This window comes from Girardinichthys multiradiatus, chromosome 9, assembly GCF_021462225.1.
Source record: "Girardinichthys multiradiatus isolate DD_20200921_A chromosome 9, DD_fGirMul_XY1, whole genome shotgun sequence".
In the NCBI taxonomy this organism is placed as follows: domain Eukaryota; kingdom Metazoa; phylum Chordata; class Actinopteri; order Cyprinodontiformes; family Goodeidae; genus Girardinichthys; species Girardinichthys multiradiatus.
The window spans coordinates 987801-1007066 of NC_061802.1; the positions used below are offsets into that span (position 1 = coordinate 987801).

A 19266-nucleotide genomic window follows, 5' to 3' on the forward strand; every position below is an offset into this window, starting at 1 on the left:
TTCTGACTCCTTGTGAAATCAAAGGCTGGTAAGTCTGTGTGACTTATAGCCTCAGTTTGCCGTTCTTATCTGGCAGGAGTGGCACCAGAAACTTCTGCTGCTTTAGAACATCTGCTTCAAGGCTTCACATGTCGAATTTTCAGAGATGTTGTTCTACAGACCTTGGTTGGAACCAGTGGTTGATTTTTATCTGTTTCCTTTCTAACCTCTGGAACCAGTCGGCCCACTTTCTTCCACAGCTGCTCCTCACTGGATGTTTCGTTAATACCATTCTCTATAGACTTGATTAACCCTGGAGGTCAGCTGGTTCTGAAATACTCAGCCCCAAAATCAGCCCACATACAAGGTTACTTAAACCCCCTTTCTTCCCACCCTGATGCTCTCTCTGAACTTCAATAGGTGGTCTTCAGAACGCCTCAATGAATAACTCAATCGCTGCCATGTGATTGACTGTTGGTGTTAACAAGCAACGGAATGGGTGTACCTAATAAAGTGGCCGGTGACTACGTAAACCAGCTGAATGAAACAGTTCAGCATCCAGATGGAAACATCAGACTAGTCCAAAGTTTGGTCAATATGCAGACCAGTGATGGAGGTGGAAATGATCAGACTAGAACATCCACTAGGGGGCAGCACTGGTGGCTTTGGGAGTGGTTTTTCGTTGTCCGATGAGCTAACCCCTCCCTCCTACTTCCCTATGTCTAAAAGGATTGCTCAAACCAGCTCTCCATCTAACGGGTCCAGACTTCCCTAAACCTGAAAGGTCTTACTAAGCAGGTTCACTGAAAGTTCTGTTTAAGATGGTATCGGGAAATGATTCGCCTAGCCTCTGACATCCTTCATCCAAAAGTCTCGCCCTTCTTCAACTGGAGGTCTGGGCGACTGAGTAGCCTATCGCAGTCATCCACTCCTTCGACAGTCACTTTTGTTCACGGCTGCTCATTCCCTAATTTACAACTGGTTCTTGGTATATGGGCTAGGTTAATTTTAGTAGTTCAGCACGAGCCCCAATGGTGCTGTTTTAACAAACTTGATTAAGGCAACCTATAAAAACCTCCTAAAATATCTTAGAACCAGGCAACAAGACTTTTTACCACCAATGAAAAACCAACAATACAGTGACTCAAATAACTGAATGTCCATGATTTAACTAGAATTTTATATGCTTTCTTTAATTAGTAATGCTTTAGCAGGGGTCAGTAACAGATTAAATTCGGCAACACGTAATAATTACAATAATAGAAATGAATGAATCAACTCAACCTGTCTTTCCCTGATGCTGAAACTAATGAGTTTGGAGAAGCTTTGAAGACGGAGGCTCATCCATGCACCTGATGGAGATGTTTCTTCTGGTAACAACGAGTGGTTTCTTGAAGGGAATACGACTTAATCTTCAGTTTTCTTCCTTTAAGGGGCAGGAACTGATGCTCCAGACTTTGATGGTTAAACAGGATCTTTGTTGTTATATGTCTCAGAAGACAGTAGTTTCTAGAGGCTGAAGAGTTGAAGGAAACCCGGAGACATAAATGAATTTGATTCAGGATTTCCCAAAATCTGAACCGTAGAGCAATCAGCTGTTCACCGATCAAGTTCACTTCTGTTGTCTGGATAAAAAGGCTTTAGATGAGATCAGATTCTTAATTTTGAGGCACAGTCCTTTCCGGGCTTATGGGTTGATCCTCTTTGTCAAGACAGTCGAGCAGTTGGGCTGTGTCTCTGTTCCTTTTTCATCCAAGCTTCTTTTCTCCGTCTGAACTTGTTCACTGGTCTTCTGCGAGGAAACAACCCTGGTTTCTGCTCTCATTGCTGCTTTTATAGTGCTTCTTGCCTGCCCCGGTTTATGCCCTCATTGGGCCTCCTAGGTTTCGCCCAACACGTCAATCATGGTACTGCTTCCCAGCCTTGGAGACGCTCTAACATTGCCATGCTGGTCTGTAATCGCATCTTCCCGTTGTTATCAGCATGTAGCTGGCTCACGTCACTCCTCCTCCTCATCCAGTACTTTTCCCTAGTCTGTTCAGTTCTAAACTTCATTTCATTCTACAACATCTTTCCTTAAGAACACTGTTGTAATACCATCACTTCATTCCTTTTATTCATGTTTTACAGATAATTAATGTTATATTTCCTTCATATATTTAGCTGGCTGAGAATGTTAACCACCTCTCCATCATACATCTTTTAACTTGTTAATCATAGACAACTGATTTCATTTAATACATGTAAAGGAATATTAAACCATCATTCATCATTTCATTCACTGAATACTTCTTGTTTATATTTCTATTACTGATAAGGCAGATAACAAGTGGCAGATATTATGTGCTTCTCTACGGGCCCCTCCAGTCTCTCAGCTCCAGCATGTGATCATGCTTGTTTCACTCTTCACTGCTTTCACTGTGGGCTCCAATCATCATTGCCCATTTTATACACAAAGATCTAAGGATATTTATTGTAACTGTTATGGAGTTAATTGTGAACAGTTACAATATGTTGCATGGATTACATGGAAAGATCTCACCTTATTTTGACAGGTTCCATGACACCACAATGTGACCCATGTCAGACTCCATCAGGGCTGTCTGATGTTTCTCTGAGGGATCCTCTGGGTATGCTGACCTTCACTCAGTAACTGTCTGACTCTCTCTTCTAGTCCTGATGCCTCCACTGATGCCCTGTGGTGGCTGTTTCTGTCTGAGAGTATGATTGTCTTCTAGAACCACTTCAGGTTCTGTTCCACCATCTCTCAGTACCCCATAGAACCTCTTGGATTGAGAATCTTTAGATCTGACTAAAGACTTTAAGATTCTTCCTGGCCCCGTTCCTCAGTTCTGTTCATGTGGGGCCCTTCTTCATGTTTGTGGAACAGGAGATTGAACTGAGTCACAGTTTGTTTTAAATCCAGAACAAATCCACTCCTGGTGGATTTTCCAGCATATTTTATCCACACGTTGACTCCACTGTCCTCCACAGAGGCTCTGCAGCCTCCAGTCTTTGTGCTGAAAGGGCCCCTTCAGCAGATTAATGTCACCTCCTCAGTGTGTGTGTGTGTGGCTGGCTGTGCTGCTGTTGCATTGAAGTGACCCTCAGGAGCCTCTGCAGCACTGATCCAGACTCAGTGAGGGGGGGATGCTCTGCACTGTTTCAGTCTTTGCTTCTTCCTGATGAAAGTCATGAAGCAGAAACATCATCAGACCCAAGATGCTGCTGCTTCATCAAGAGCTTAAGCTCAGTTCATTTAGCAAGGACAGACATTCAACCGCCTCCGTCAGTATGGGGTAAGAACGCTGTCAAAAACAACGTGTCTGTAAAGACGGAAATGTGTGCATATTAGTCAATAGTTGTGCATAAGTAAAATCTAAAAGAGGTATTGTATATTTTCACTACAAGAATACAAAATAAAATGTTACAGCTTCAAGAAATAACAAACACAAAGTTCAAGTTTACAGTTGTGGTTTATTCTTTATGAATACAATATGCTATAACAGTTTGTGAATACGATTTATTTTCTATGAGAATACGAATCTACAGCACTTGTACATCACGTGACTTGGTATAGCATATTGTATTCATAAAGAATAAACCACAACTGTAAAGTTGAACTTTGTGTTTGTAATTTCTTGAAGCTGTAACATTTTATTTTGTATTCTTATAGAGAAAATATACAAAACCTCTTAGATTTTACTTATGCACAACTATTGACTAATATGCACACATTTCCGTCTTTACAGACACATTGTTTTTGACAGCGTTCTTACCCCATATGTCATTATCATTAATATTACTAGTACATAAAAGGATAGACGTAGGCAGAGAGAGTGAAAGTGGTCATTATTTTCATCAGAACTCTTGCTGCAGCATTTTGAATCAGCTGAAGGCTTTTAACTGCATTTTGTGGACATCCTGATAGTAAAGAATTACAATAGTCCAGCCTTGAAGTAACAAATGCATGGACTAGTTTTTCAGCGTCACTCCTGGACACGATATTTCTAATTTTGGCAATGTTCTGGAGGTGAAAGAAGGAAATCCTAGAAACCTGTTTAATATGGGATTTAAATGACATGTCCTAGTCAAAGTTAACACCAAGGTTTTTTACTTTATTATCAGAGGTCAATTTAATGCCATCCAGGTTAAGTGATTGACTAAGCAGTTAGGATTTATGGATAAGTAAAGCTGAGTATCATCAGCGTAACAGTGAAAATTTATCCTATGCTGCCTGATAATTTGACCTATTGGAAGCATATATATATAGTAAAGAGAATTGGCCCAAGTACTGAACCCTGTGGTACTCCACAATTAACCCTGGAATTTCAGAATCAGAACCAGCTTTATTGCCAAGTTTGTTCAGACAAACAAGGAATTTGACTCCAGTACACTTTGCTTTTAAATGTACATCCATCCATCATCTTCCGCTTATCCGGGGTCGGGTCGCGGGGGCAGCAGCCTAAGCAGGGAGGCCCAAACGTCCCTCTCCCCAGCCACTTGGGCCAGCTCGTCCGGGGGAATCTCAAGGTGTTCCCAGGCCAGCCGAGAAACATGTTCCCTCCAGCGTGTCCTGAGTCTTCCCCTGGGCCTCCTCCCGGTGGGACGTGCCCAGAACACCTCACCAGGGAGGCGTCCAGGAGGCATCCTAACCAGATGCCCGAGCCACCTCCACTAGGTTCTCTCAACGAGGAGAAGCAGCGGCTCTACTCTGAGTCCCTCTAGGATGACCGAGCTTCTCACCCTATCTCCAAGGGAGAACCCAGACACCCTGCAGAGGAAACTCATTTCGGCCGCTTGTATCCGTGATCTCGTTGTTTTGGTCATGACTCAAAGCTCATGACCATAGATGAGGAACATAGATCGACCAGTAAATCGAGAGATTCGCTTTTTGACTTGGCTCTCTTCACCACAACAGACCGGTACATCACCCGCATCACTGCTGATGCAGCACCGATCCGTCTATTGATCTCCCGCTCCTTTTTTCATTCACTTGTGAACAAGACCCCAATGTTAGGTATTATTTAGTCAACTCAGAGGTAAGAACGATACAGTCATAGTTACTTGTGACAAGGGTAGCCCACTTTGCAGTGAAACTACAAAGTTTTGACACCCTATCTCTTTATTTATATACACAGTTCAACAGACAGTTCAGACAGGGTGTATGTGTGTGAGACGGAAAGGAGGCTGGTTCACACAGAGATAACAATGATCTCACACACACAGGGAGGAAGGCATAGTGCAGGTGCCTTGCAACACAAAGTTTTTACATGAGTGATAACAAGTCCTCACACCCATCCAACAGTCCCTCCTTTTATCACAAGTAAAAACATTTAATATAAAAACGAGTAAGAAAAATACTTTGTATGAGCGAAAACCCACGGACGGTAAACAGATTATATTTTGTGGGAAATACTCATACGGCCCCGCCGCCCTCGGCGACCATTAAAAGTTAAATGTTGATTAATACTTGAAATCATAAAAATAAAATAATGATACTTGAAATCATAAAAATAAAATAATGATACTTGAAATCATAAAAATAAAAGAATGATACTTGAAATCATAAAAATAAAAGAATAATACTTGAAATCATAAAAATAAAAGAATAATACTTGAAATCATAAAAATAAAAGAATAATACTTAATTAATGAAAACAGTGAAACATAATAAAGGAATTTCAAAATCTGCCCTGTTTATGTCATCATTGTACTTTTTCTCATTTCACTTAAGCAACAACTTCTTTCGATTTTCTGCTGTAAGGTTATTTTATGAAATACAATGTATGAGTACACTCAGGCTTTTGATGTGATTTATTTACAACATGTCATCATAATCGTCCCCTTCATTTTCGTGCATTTCTACCTGGTTCAGTGTTGCATATGCCACCATGAACAATACCAGAAATTCTGTAGGAATGGATGTGCGTCATGTTCTTCCGTCAGTGTTCTGAGATGGGTCCCGTCTGATGTCCATCTCTTCTGGTTCGGTATCACCTCCTGTGGATCCTGCTTTAGATAGAGAAAGAGTCCTGCTACCAGAATTAAGCTCAGGCTTATCAGTCCTGTCCACAAGTTACAGAGAGCCATTTTATAATTGGGCGCAGATCAGCTGTTTTCTTCACCGGTTTGAGACGCTGGGCCATCTTTGAACCCGGACTTCCTCTGCTACCCCGTCGGTTGGTTTGGCTCCTGTAACGGCAAAACTGGCTTACAGTGGCTTTTATGGATCCAGGAAGGCCTCTCTGCTATTTTCAGAACTGTGGGCGTTGTCAGGAGTATTTGAAACGGCCCTTTCCACCAAGGAGTGCTCCAATCCTTCTGGTGGAGTGTCTTAATCAGGACCAGGTCTCCAGGCCTCATTCTGTGGGATAGGAGCAGAGATTATCGGCAGACCACTGGACATTTGTTCTTCTTTTGTCTGCAACATTTTATTCATCCACTCAGCTAATGAAGGTTCCTGTTGTGCTTTCTCTATTTCATTCATGTCAGAGGGCAGAGAAAACGGTCTGCCATGTACCATTTCTTTGAGAATACAAATTCACATCAGCAACTTGGTGTCACGTGATCTCAGGCTCAGAACACAGTGGGTGGAGTTATACAATGATGTACAGTAGGTGGCAAATGGAGTAAGACCAGTTTGATTATTCTCATCCATAATTTAACCAGGGATAGGCCTCCGGGCCATGGCCTCCCTGTTTCTTCCATTGTTTTCCTTAATCTTTAACTGAAACCCTAATGCTTTAGAACTTAGTTCTATTAATTTATTTACAAAATGAGTTCCATTATCTGACCTTATAATCTGTGGGATACCATATGTGGGGAAGAAATGTGTCACTAGGTTCATCTATTACAACTAGGCAATATTTCTTCCCCCGTGTTTGCAACAAATTATGCATGATCTGCAAAAATGATTTGCATAGTCAGAAATATTTATAGTGTAGCATTAATGCTTTACCAGATGTGACATATTCCCCCCTTGACACGTGGGTCTTTCCAATGTGTCACTGTAGCCGCTGTGTTGTATAACTTTTTTGGGAGGATTGGTTTATCTTCTATCTGATAGATGTCATCTTTTTTCTGTGCTCCTCTCTTTAGCCAGGCCTTTATTTCTGTCTTGGGTGCTGACTGTTGGGCGTCTTTCAGCACGTCTGTGTCTATAAATAGCAGATCTGATATTTTCTCTTTAATAGGTTGAAATGAGTTAGTTCTGTCCCTGATGATGTTTTAAAACCTCTATTTTGCCAAATCTTAGCATGGTGATGTACTGATCCGAAAACGTATTGGCTGTCTGTGTATATAGTAAGTATTTGTCCCTCATGTAATTCACATGCTCTTACTACAGCATATAATTCTGCTGTTTGGGCTGAGCATGTATTGGGTAGAGATTTAGCTTCTATTATCCTGTCGATGGTTGTTACAGCATAACCAACTCTATTCTTTCCATATTCATCTTTAGATGCTGAGCCATCTACAAACACAACACATGAATCTGGTATAAGGATTTGAGAAATGTCTTGTCTGGGTTTGGTGTCTTCTTCAACTTTTGCTTTATAAGAATGTGGTTTTCCATCTTCTGCAGTAGGTATTAGAGTACTTGGATTTAAAGGGCACATCTTTTTAGAGTTATGTTTGGCTGTGATAATAATAACGATGTCAGTGTGATATGCCTTGCATGTAGCGTCAGGTGCTTCTCTTAATATTCCTGACTTCAACATATCTTGTATTACTGGCTTAGTACCTTCTTCAGCTTCTGGCTTGAAGGGGTATTGACGGACTAATGGCCTTTTTTCAGATATTAGTTTAACCTTGTATGGTGGGAACCCCTTTATAAGCCCTACATCAGTTGATGATTGGGACCACAGTTCAGGTGGGACAGCAGCTAGGGCAGGGTGCATGTTGCTCTCTTTGCTCTCAGCTAATCCCTGTATTTGTCCCTCTGCCTCATCTAAATGTATCCTTGGATGGACTTTGACTATCCACGCCAGAATGAGCTTCCAGATTTCTGTATTAGGATCTACCTTTGACAGTGTCAGTGCTGTTCCTGCAGAGGTTTAAAGCCTCTGTTTTTCCAAATTCTTATTATTCTTTTTTATCATATTTTATAAAGTAAGTCCTTATTACATTTAAAAATGAGATCACTATTTTTGGTAGTTGCTATTATTATAAATAATGCTTGGTTTAGTTCTTATTAAAAATAAAAAATAAAAACTCACTCACTGATGAACACAAAAAATGAAGGGCATATTATATCTTATAATCTTAGTTTATCTTACCCAGTTTTATAGATACAACATCCAGTTTCAGTCAGCTTTGTATTTAGTTCAAGTAACTCAAGTTTGTTTCAATTAACTAAAGTTTTCTCTATTTCAGTCCAGTCCAGTAATTCTGTTAAGGTTAATTTAATCTTATGTTAAGTTTGAGTCTAATTCAATCATTTTGAACCTGACTGGAAAAAGTCTAAACGTCTGTTAAAATCTTTTTGTTTTACTATAGAGAACTGACCTAATATTATTATGGTAATGTTGAGGACTCTAATTTTTACATAACATGAAACAGACATTTATTTCACAAAAACAGAAAGTCAAACACAGACATTTGGCCACATGAAAGTTTAAATAACCTGTTTGTAAAAGAATTAGGAAAAATTGAAGACAGATCTATGAACTTTCCTATGGTTATCAGTATTTTTAATACAGATAGAACCTTTGCCATCTTTAAATGATTTTTTGAAAAAGATTCTGGAAACCTTATTAAGATATAAATTTGGCAAAGATCATCAGAACATCAGACCTTTATTAGCGCTTTTAATGTCCCTCAAAGATGCATTACAATGAAATCAGTCATTCCCATTCACACACATTCACACACTACTTACTTACTTCTCTGTCAGAGTAATTTTATTTGCAAAAATTTGAACATAATTTGACTTCTATTATTCTTAAAATGCACATTGTTTCCTCATAACCCCTTTTGTTTCCACTAGGTCTGTTTTGAACGCTTCAATTTTTTTTTTTTTATTCACCAAGAATCAATAAGGTGGTCTTAGTGGGTCCACCTTAAAGGTGTTATCTGTTGGGTGTCATGTTATCATTGTCAGGTCAGTGAGGTTCATAAGTCAGTCAGAACCTTGGTCATTTGTTCTGTGCTCATAATGTTTCATAGATCCAGCCTATGATTAGTCAGCAAAACGTCCACCTATAGGAGAAAAATTGATTGTTAATGAATGAGCTGCATTTCCTAGGAACACTGTCTTCCTCCTGGATGAGCATCACCTGTTGAAAAACTTTCATCATTGTTTGTTTCACATATTCAATCACATCTTTATATTATACCAGTAGGTGAAGTTGTTAGTATCTCATGTAGACTGACATATACTGTTGCATTTGGAGAAGATCTCAGATTAAATAAACATAGTTAGAGCTTCAATCCAAGTTCATTTTGTGTCTGCAGACTTTAGCCAATTTTTCTTTTCTTTCTTTTTTTTTTTTAATACATAAAGAGCAAGATTCAAAACATTTTCAAAAGGCAGATTGTGGCAGAATGTAGACAAAACTGCTTATTGATTGACAAAATAACATTCAAGCACACAATCACCATATTAAAAGGCTCTACTTCTAGAGAATCACTAAACTTCTGGGGTCCGGTTTTGGCCCGCGGACCTTGAGTTTGACACATGCAGGGTAGAGTTACAATTTATTTCAGACCTTTCAGCAGAGACAGGCTTCTGCTGTTTGCAGAAGTTTTATCTTTGTTTTCAGGCAGCTGCATCTCTTTGTCAAGGTCGTTTCACAGAGCTGAAATTTAACTTCTCTCAAAGAGGAAAAATCAAGAATGCAAACAATCTGAGCCAAATATGGAATTATTTCCCTGTAAAATGAATCTTTTGCATTTTATCATGATATTGTTGGTAGTATAACATCATAGAATGATTTTTAAAGCACCTGTTTCTCACTAATGCTTGCCTACAAAATCTTTTACTGTCAGATTACTTCTTTAACAACTCTAGTCATTGTTCACTGGGTTGTCCAGTTGGACAGTTTCCATGTTGTCCACATTGTCACCTCCTCTTTTAACTTCCTTTACCACGTCCTCTAAAACCATCTCTTAGTCTTTATAATTTGGGGCTACCTTGGTATTCTAACCTGGGATGGGTGGCAGTCCGCCCCCCCCTTTATTTGTTTTCAGTTAAGCTGAAAGTTTTTTTCTGTGCTTTTCTTAAGGCCTCAGTATTATGGCTATGTCAGTTAAAAGCTGCTCTTATTGTTGTTTTTTTAATTCATCTTTTTGTTTTAATCTGTTTATCAACTGTGAGCACTCAGGGACTGAAAAGTCCCCTTTGAAATTATAATCTGGCAAGGTTTTTTATTGTCTCTTGAATCTTTTGAATGCATAATCTCCAGTTTAAGATCCCCGTGTAGTTTTAGGATTTCAGTGATAATTAAGTTACCTGAAAATCCGTATTTTTATGCCATCGTGTACATATTTCTGTTAAATCAGAGCTTTTTCTCTGTTCTTCCCCCATTGTTCTTTGTTATTTTTCTCTTTTTAGTTTTCATTATTGCTAATTTTAGATCCCCTTGTAATTTTAAGACATCCTTTGTATCTAATTTGCCCAAAAACCCATGTTTTTTATTTTTATTCCATCTATGACAGATCATACCTGCTCCTTTTACATAGTTCTCCATAAACTTTACCTCCCCTTCTAAGTCAATTAGTTTACTTTGTTTCTTCTCCATTATGTTTTATGTTAGTTTAATTATAGTATAAATGTCCCAGATAAAAGGTCACTGGCATGAGACTTTAAGGAGAGGACATTAACACGGCCTTCTACTGCGACTAATTCGCAGCGGTGTTAATTTTCTGGAATGAAATCCGACCTGAATCTCCAAAGTCACCAGTACGTAGTTTTAATCTGGGCAAAAGAAAACACAGGACTAGCAGAATCCTGCTGATTCTATTAAAATGCTTAGTCCTCCATACACACACAACACAGTCACACAGTTAGTTTCAGGTACCTTGTAATTTTTTCTAAGTTAACTTGGTGTTATTTTATGAGCCCAATTTACTCCGTTCTTTTTACTTGTATAGCGCTTATTCTATTCCCTCGCAGGGGAATAACCCTTAGTCGTTTTATTTGGCCCCCTTCTTGGCGGGGCCCTACCTTAATTTGTCACTATTCCTTTCACGGTGGAATAAAACCATCCCAATGCAGCGTCCTTATCGGCGACGCACTACCAACGACTGTTAAGTACTTTTCCTATGAACTGTATTTTAAAACTGTCTCACCTCGGAGTTGACTTCTTGGTGACTCTTTGGACCCTGTGAGAGTCACCCCGCGCAGAGGAAGGCAAAAACCCACTGGCCAGGTGTGAATTCACACACACCGGGACTTTCAGCCACTCCGGCTAAAGGAGGCTGTGCAGCGGTGCTTCGCTCGACGTCAGGCTTCCCCCAGGGATCCCAGAGTCACTCTTAAAGCAAAGAGAAATAAGGTTATTGAATTAATCCGGCTTCGAAGGACCAATAAATGTTAGGTATTATTTAGTCAACTCAGAGGTAAGAACGATACAGTCATAGTTACTTGTGACAAGGGTAGCCCACTTTGCAGTGAAACTACAAAGTTTTGACACCCTATCTCTTTATTTATATACACAGTTCAACAGACAGTTCAGACAGGGTGTGTGTGAGACAGAAAGGAGGCTGGTTCACACAGAGATAACAATGATCTCACACACACAGGGAGGAAGGCATAGTGCAGGTGCCTTGCAACCCAAGGTTTTTACATGAGTGATAACAAGTCCTCACACCCATCCAACACCCAAGATAACTGAACTTCTCCACTTGAGGCAGGACACCCCCCCCAACCCGGGGGGCATCCTAACCAGTATGCATGGTGTTGTTCTGGAACTCTGACTGTCAAGAGTTCATCAGAGAAACAGTCTGGGGCAAGAAACTGTCTTTGTGGCGGCTGGTTTTAGCAGCCAGCGCTCTGTAGCGCCACCTGAAGGTAGAAGCCTAAACAGTTCAGGGTGTGTGGGGTCTGCAGAGATGTTAGGTCCTGACCCTTGACCTGTATAAGTCCTGTATGGAGGGAAGATCAGTCCTTATGATTCTCTCTGCAGACCACCTGATTGATAGTTGCAGTCTGGACCTGTCCTGTTTGGTGGATGATCCAAACCACACTGAGATGGATGAAGACAGAACAGACTGGATGACAGCAGTGTAGAAGATGACCAGCAGCTCCTGTGGAAGGTTGGACTTCTGCGTGTTGTAATTATGAATATGAATACAGGTCCTTCTAAAACAATTAGCATATTGTGATAAAGTTCATTATTTTCCATAATGTCATGATGAAAATTTAACATTCATATATTGTAGATTCATTGCGCACTAACTGAAATATTTCAGGTCTTTTATTGTCTTAATACGGATGATTGTGGCATACAGTTCATGAAAACCCAAAATTCCTATCTCACAAAATTAGCATATTTCATCCGACCAATAAAAGAAAAGTGTTTTTAATACAAAAAACGTCAACCTTCAAATAATCATGTACAGTTATGCACTCAATACTTGGTCGGGAATCCTTTGGCAGAAATGACTGCTTCAATGCGGCGTGGCATGGAGGCAATCAGCCTGTGGCACTGCTGAGGTCTTATGGAGGCCCAGGATGCTTCGATAGCGGCCTTTAGCTCATCCAGAGTGTTGGGTCTTGAGTCTCTCAACGTTCTCTTCACAATATCCCACAGATTCTCTATGGGGTTCAGGTCAGGAGAGTTGGCAGGCCAATTGAGCACAGTGATACCATGGTCAGTAAACCATTTACCAGTGGTTTTGGCACTGTGAGCAGGTGCCAGGTCGTGCTGAAAAATGAAATCTTCATCTCCATAAAGCTTTTCAGCAGATGGAAGCATGAAGTGCTCCAAAATCTCCTGATAGCTAGCTGCATTGACCCTGCCCTTGATAAAACACAGTGGACCAACACCAGCAGCTGACACGGCACCCCAGACCATCACTGACTGTGGGTACTTGACACTGGACTTCTGGCATTTTGGCATTTCCTTCTCCCCAGTCTTCCTCCAGACTCTGGCACCTTGATTTCCGAATGACATGCAGAATTTGCTTTCATCCGAAAAAAGTATTTCGGACCACTGAGCAACAGTCCAGTGCTGCTTCTCTGTAGCCCAGGTCTGGGGAATGCGGCACCTGTAGCCCATTTCCTGCACACGCCTGTGCACGGTGGCTCTGGATGTTTCTACTCCAGACTCAGTCCACTGCTTCCGCAGGTCCCCCAAGGTCTGGAATCGGCCCTTCTCCACAATCTTCCTCAGGGTCCGGTCACCTCTTCTCGTTGTGCAGCGTTTTCTGCCACACTTTTTCCTTCCCACAGACTTCCTACTGAGGTGCCTTGATACAGCACTCTGGGAACAGCCTATTCGTTCAGAAATGTCTTTCTGTGTCTTACCCTCTTGCTTGAGGGTGTCAATAGTGGCCTTCTGGACAGCAGTCAGGTCGGCAGTCTTACCCATGATTGGGGTTTTGAGTGATGAACCAGGCTGGGAGTTTTAAAGGCCTCAGGAATCTTTTGCAGGTGTTTAGAGTTAACTCGTTGATTCAGATGATTAGGTTCATAGCTCGTTTAGAGACCCTTTTAATGATATGCTAATTTTGTGAGATAGGAATTTTGGGTTTTCATGAGCTGTATGCCACAATCATCCGTATTAAGACAATAAAAGACTTGAAATATTTCAGTTAGTGTGCAATGAAGCTAAAATATATGAATGTTAAATTTTCATCATGACATTATGGAAAATAATGAACTTTATCACAATATGTTAATATTTTGAGAAGGACCTGTATATAAATTAATATGAATTCTTTAATATTTTATTAAATATTTCGGTCTATTAAGGATTGTCCCGTGAAGACCAGCCCAATAAGGCGATGGTATTAGGACAAAATTGAAAGGGATGAACCAAACTCTGACATTATTGAACAGTAAAACTCTGTACACACACAATGAATTCACACAATTTCTGAAAATATAAGAATTTATTAACAAAAATAAGTCAACTCAAAGTCAAACATATTTTGATCATCAAACTCTTTACTATGCTAAAACAATCCAACTAAACTACCAAGCAGACTGAAAGAATAAAGAAGACTAATGGGCTATAAACAAGTTGATCAAAGATGGTTGAAAACCATGACCAATAAAGTGATGCAATATTAAAATTTGATGTTATTTATGTTTGAGAATCAAGGATTATCTGGAAGAATCTGGAAATGAGGTTAAGTTACACGTGGAACTAAATTAGACAATAATTGGTATACCTTTAAATAACCATTCACAATGCAAGATCAGATAAAATATTATTTTAATAAAATAATATTTTAAAGGATGATTTGCTGAGTTAAACCAACCTTCTGGATGATTAATTCTCAGTGTTTAATAAGCTGCTTTTATTTATTAAAATAATATTTAAAGAAATATTTTGAATAAGAACCAAACCTTTTGGATAAGTAGGTGTTCGTTATCACGTTTAGTAAAATAATATTTAAGGAAATATTATTTCCTACATTGTAAACAAACAACCTTTCTGGGTAAATGATCTTCAGCTGACTCATAGTGGGCGAGCACGTGTTAAATAAAGAAGCTTATAGTTGTTATCAGAATCAAACATATACCTTTAAAATACCACTAATAAAAGGGTTGAAATGCATAAGCGTGGACGGCGCATTATGGCCAGTCTTCTATGTTTAAAAACAACCTTTAAATAAAGTTGGTCTTAACTTTAAAAACACAACACAGAACACATCCTTAGCTGAGTATTAGTCAGCTAGCACTTCCTGTAGCTGATTTTCTCAACACAAACAAAAACAAACATCATCAATTGAACATTATTTAGATTATTTAACTCTAAACTAATCTTCTCTGGCTAAACACCACCTCTTGAACCGTGCTGAGGAGGAGTTGTCTTGGACGATGGGGAAAACAGCCACGTGTAGATAAACAAAGTGTTAGCTTGCAGGTAACCTCCGTAGCCGTGGGGCCGGACCGAACGGCGTGCAGTGTTGCAGTACCTTTGTCCTACCTTCAGACCGGCAAAACTGCTCCACTCGGCGTTGTAGAGACAGGTTCTCTGCTGGGAACCTCAGATGAAAGTCAAGCAACGCTTGTACCTTAATTACCATGTTCATGAGAGAGAGAGATTTTGATGCATAATCGTGTAGGAGTTGGAGGTGATACATTAACGTTGAATTTCAAAAAGGCAGGTGGCTTCTTGAGGTCGCAACCCCCGCGGTAAGCTAGCCATGAACACATGTCAGAAAAGAGAAATCTCAGAAGAAAACAGAGTTTAATTCTGAATTGATAGATTCTTTTGCCTTCACTGCCAACAACGCTGGCTTGCCTGTGTGCTCAACATGTGATGAAAAAATTTACAAAGAATAAAAAAATGTTGAAAGACATTTTCAAAACAAGCACTCAGCGTTTTTGAAAAGTACCCAACTGAAGATGAGTGAAAGAGTGCTCTGTCGGGACTAGGCTTGTCATCTTCTGCAGTTTCTTAAGCAGGAACACTGCTTCTCCTGAAGCTCCTCGATGACTCAGTACTGACCAGGTCAGAACTGGTACTGGTTCCTGTTCCTCCAGATCCATGTACCCAAAGCCATCAGTTGGAAAAGGGCAGCGTGATATGAGGGATCTACAGGACTAGTTTAAGGATCCCATGGCGTTGGTTGTGAGCGGAGAATGAACGGAGCAGCTGTACTGATCTGTCGTGGTGAACAGAGAAACTATCAGCTGATCTTTGTTCCAACCTGTAGGAGCTGGCTGAAAGAACAAGATCACAAGCAGCTGAAATGAGTCTCCTCTGTAGGGTTGCTGAACCCCTCAGAGATGGTGAGGAGCTCAGTAAGTCAGGAGGAGCTTCGTCGTTTGAAAAGGTTTCCCTCCAGAGACAGTGATGGACCTCTGGTTTGGGCATGTCTCACCTGATGTGGTTTTCCTTTGTGTTGGTGAGAAATACACGGACCTCCTGGAAAAGATTTGGTCCTGCAGGCAGCAGATGTTTTTCCACAGGTTCCTATGTTCTTGTATGCAGGTTTTGCACAATTTTTAATCTTTGTACACGTGTACCTACTTCTGTCATAGCCGTTTAGTTTTCTTACCTTGTACATTTAAAGCAACGGTACAAAGTTTCACTTATTTATCTCTATTCTGTTTGGTGTTGCTCTGAATTCTAAGCTGGACTTTTTTGTTTTATTGGTTCCATCACAGAGGTGAAAATAACACAACCCCATATCATGATAGAACCCTATAAAAACCCATATTCTGGCTGCAGAGACTGGACTCAGGTTCTCTTGGTCCTGAGAAGACTCCACCTCTGTTAACATTGGGCTTCCTTGCTGCTCAGTAAAGTCTGTAAAAACTACCTCTGAGACAAAGGTTTCCCAAAGTTCCCGATCCATAAGGTTCTATCAGCTGCTGATGAATGATGGTTCTGGACGCAGAACCATTGGAGAGATTGGACATTACGGCTGTCCTGCTTAAGCTGCAAAATTCCTTCGTATTCTTTGGATGGGACGGAGAAATCTGAAATTCCTTTATGTGAGGAACTTGGTTTTTAATCAGTCTAACTATTTTATGCCCCAGTTGGTATAAAACTGAAGATCCTCTGAACTTTGTTGCTCCTTACTGAGATGAAAACAGCTTTTTCATCACTGTTTGTTTTCTAGTCCTAATTTGATGCCGTTTGATCGTGTCTTAACCTCATGTCTTTGCTGCAGAGCGTTGGTGTGAACGTTATGGAGACCTGCAGGGGGAGCTGTTGTGTGTGGAGTTGGTCAAGGACCGACAGGGTTTGGGTCTCAGCCTGGCTGGAAACAGAGACCGTTCCCGCCTCAGTATCTTCGTGGTGGGACTCCATCCAGGTGGACCGGCGTCCCGTGATGGACGGATCCATGTGGGGGACGAGCTGTTGGAGGTGAGGAGGCTTCATGTTGAGTTTCAGGACTGTGGAAGTGTTGATAACTTTAATGTTGGTAAAGAAACTAATTGAATATAGAGAGACTAAATAAATCCGGGTCTTCTACGGGTCCAGTCTTCTCCCACAAACATCAAACGGTATCTACAGTGAAACAGTTCCTCACCTTTAAATCCTCAGTTTGGGGTCATGTTTAACATCATCTGGATGTGAAGTTCTGCAGATTCGTCCTTTCCCTCTCAATCATTAGGGGTTCTGGTCATCACTTGCTGTAATTGGATTTATTGCCTATCTACCTGCTGGTTGGTCCGTTTGGGACAGACTAATCACTGACTGCCTCATGTTTCGTCTGACGCTCAACTTTCTGTTCGTTAGCTTGATCTAACGTGGTTAATTATCTATTTGTCCTTCAGATCAACAACCAGGTTCTTTATGGGCGGAGCCACCAGAACGCCTCGGCCATCATTAAGAGCGCCGCCTCCAAGGTGAAGCTCATCTTGCTGAGGTAGGACTACAAGGCATGCTAGGAAAAAACCCATTTCTGTGTTAATGAAAAATAATCAGTGTCAACAAGATCTGAGTCAACTGAACACACCTCCGACATAAAATAATTAGTTTTTTAATCTTGCAACTTTATTATGGATTGGGATTTGGATTTGGACTGGTTTAAATCTGGATTGGGTTTGGGTGTTGTTTATATATTTTTTGCTACTTTTGGACCTTTGCTTTGACAGTGTGGTCTGTTGTCCTTCTACAGAGCATATTAATTCAATTCAGTTCTTTTTTTATTATATAGTTTACAATATGTCGAAGAAAGCACATAGAGTTAGTCACAGTAGAAGCTCAGTCAGTAGCCATGTCTAGGAGAGAGAAAGGGTTAAACACTGAAAGACAGGGCTATGTGGATCATCGGTAGAAGGTGAGCATTAAGTTGTTGCCAGCAGAAGCTCGGACGATTCCCCTCTCCAGAAAGGTGTCACAGGTAGACACAGAGCCAGGCCAGGTGTAGCTTCTAGGAAGAGAAAAGAGAAAACAAAGTTAAAAGATGAAATAACAGCAAACGATGTAAGATTGGAGAGTAGTATGAGAATGTAGCGAAGAGGGTGAAAGTGGTCATTATGTCCTCCAGCAGCCTAAGCCTATAGCAGCATAACTACAGAGATAGTTCAGGATAAACTAAGCCACTCTAACAATAAGCTTTATCAAAAAGGAAAGTTTTAAGCCTAGCCTTAAAAGTAGACAGGGTGTCTGCCTCACGGACTAAAACTGGGAGCTGGTTCCACAGGAGAGGAGCCTGATAACTAAAGGATCTGCCTCCCATTCTACTTCTAGAGACTCTAGGAACCACCAGTAAACCTGCAGTCTGAGAACAAAGTGCTCTGTTAGGAACATATGGACCAATCAGATCTCTGATGTATGATGGAGCTAGATCATTAAGGGCTTTATATGTGAGGAGGAGAATTTTAAATTCTATTCTGGATTTAACAGGGAGCCAATGAAGGGAAGCTAAAATAGGAGAAATATGATCTCTCTTTTTAATTTTCATCAGAACTCTTGCTGCAGCATTTTGAATCAGCTAAAGGCTTTTAACTGCATTTTGTGGACATCCTGATAGTAAAGAATTACAATAGTCCAGCCTTGAAGTAACAAATGCGTGGACTAGTTTTTCAGCGTCACTCCTGGACAGGATATTTCTAATTCTGGCAATGTTCTGGAGATGAAAGAAGGAAACAGCCACTGAGTTTAGAGATGATAAAACTGTCAGAAGAAGACATGTGAGGAGCTGCTGAAAACCCAACCTGCAGAGTCTCATCCCGCTCCTCAGCTGCAGCGAGTATCTTCTTATTGATACCAAAGCTTGACTCATCAGACATCTTGGGCAGGAAGTAAATCTGCAATGGTCTTCTTCCTGCTTCATCTGTCTGAAAGCTGCAGGATGTGACGGAACAGCTCTAATTATCAGGGAAACAGGAAGCAGCAGAGAACAGTAGATGATGTCAATTCCTCTGCCTTCTGTTGTCCAGGATGATCTGAGATCTTTTGCTACTGACGAGACCGAGGAAGAGCATATTAACAGCTTGTTACATATGTCAGCCGTGTTTACTGGGTTATTGGCGGGTTATTGGGAAGTCTGACCTGACTTCCAGAAGCACATTTGTGTCTTCATTGTAATTTATCCCAGAGGAGTTCTGTCAGGTTGAGGTCCGGACTCTGTTTACATGTTCTTTCCTCACCAGACTTCACAGAACAGGACCGGACCGTGCCCAACCCAAACTGTTCCACCGAGTTGGGA

General features: G+C 40.6%; 1 protein-coding gene across 1 annotated transcript in view; it reads left to right on the forward strand.

Moving 5' to 3' along the window:
* LOC124873844 (inaD-like protein) overlaps positions 1-19266 on the forward strand; it is a 120722-nt gene that overhangs the window by 71095 nt on the left and 30361 nt on the right. The window contains exons 33-34 of the mRNA XM_047374849.1: positions 16777-16973; positions 17387-17478. Coding sequence (XP_047230805.1) covers positions 16777-16973; positions 17387-17478 — 289 coding nt within the window. The remainder of the gene's footprint in view (positions 1-16776; positions 16974-17386; positions 17479-19266) is intronic.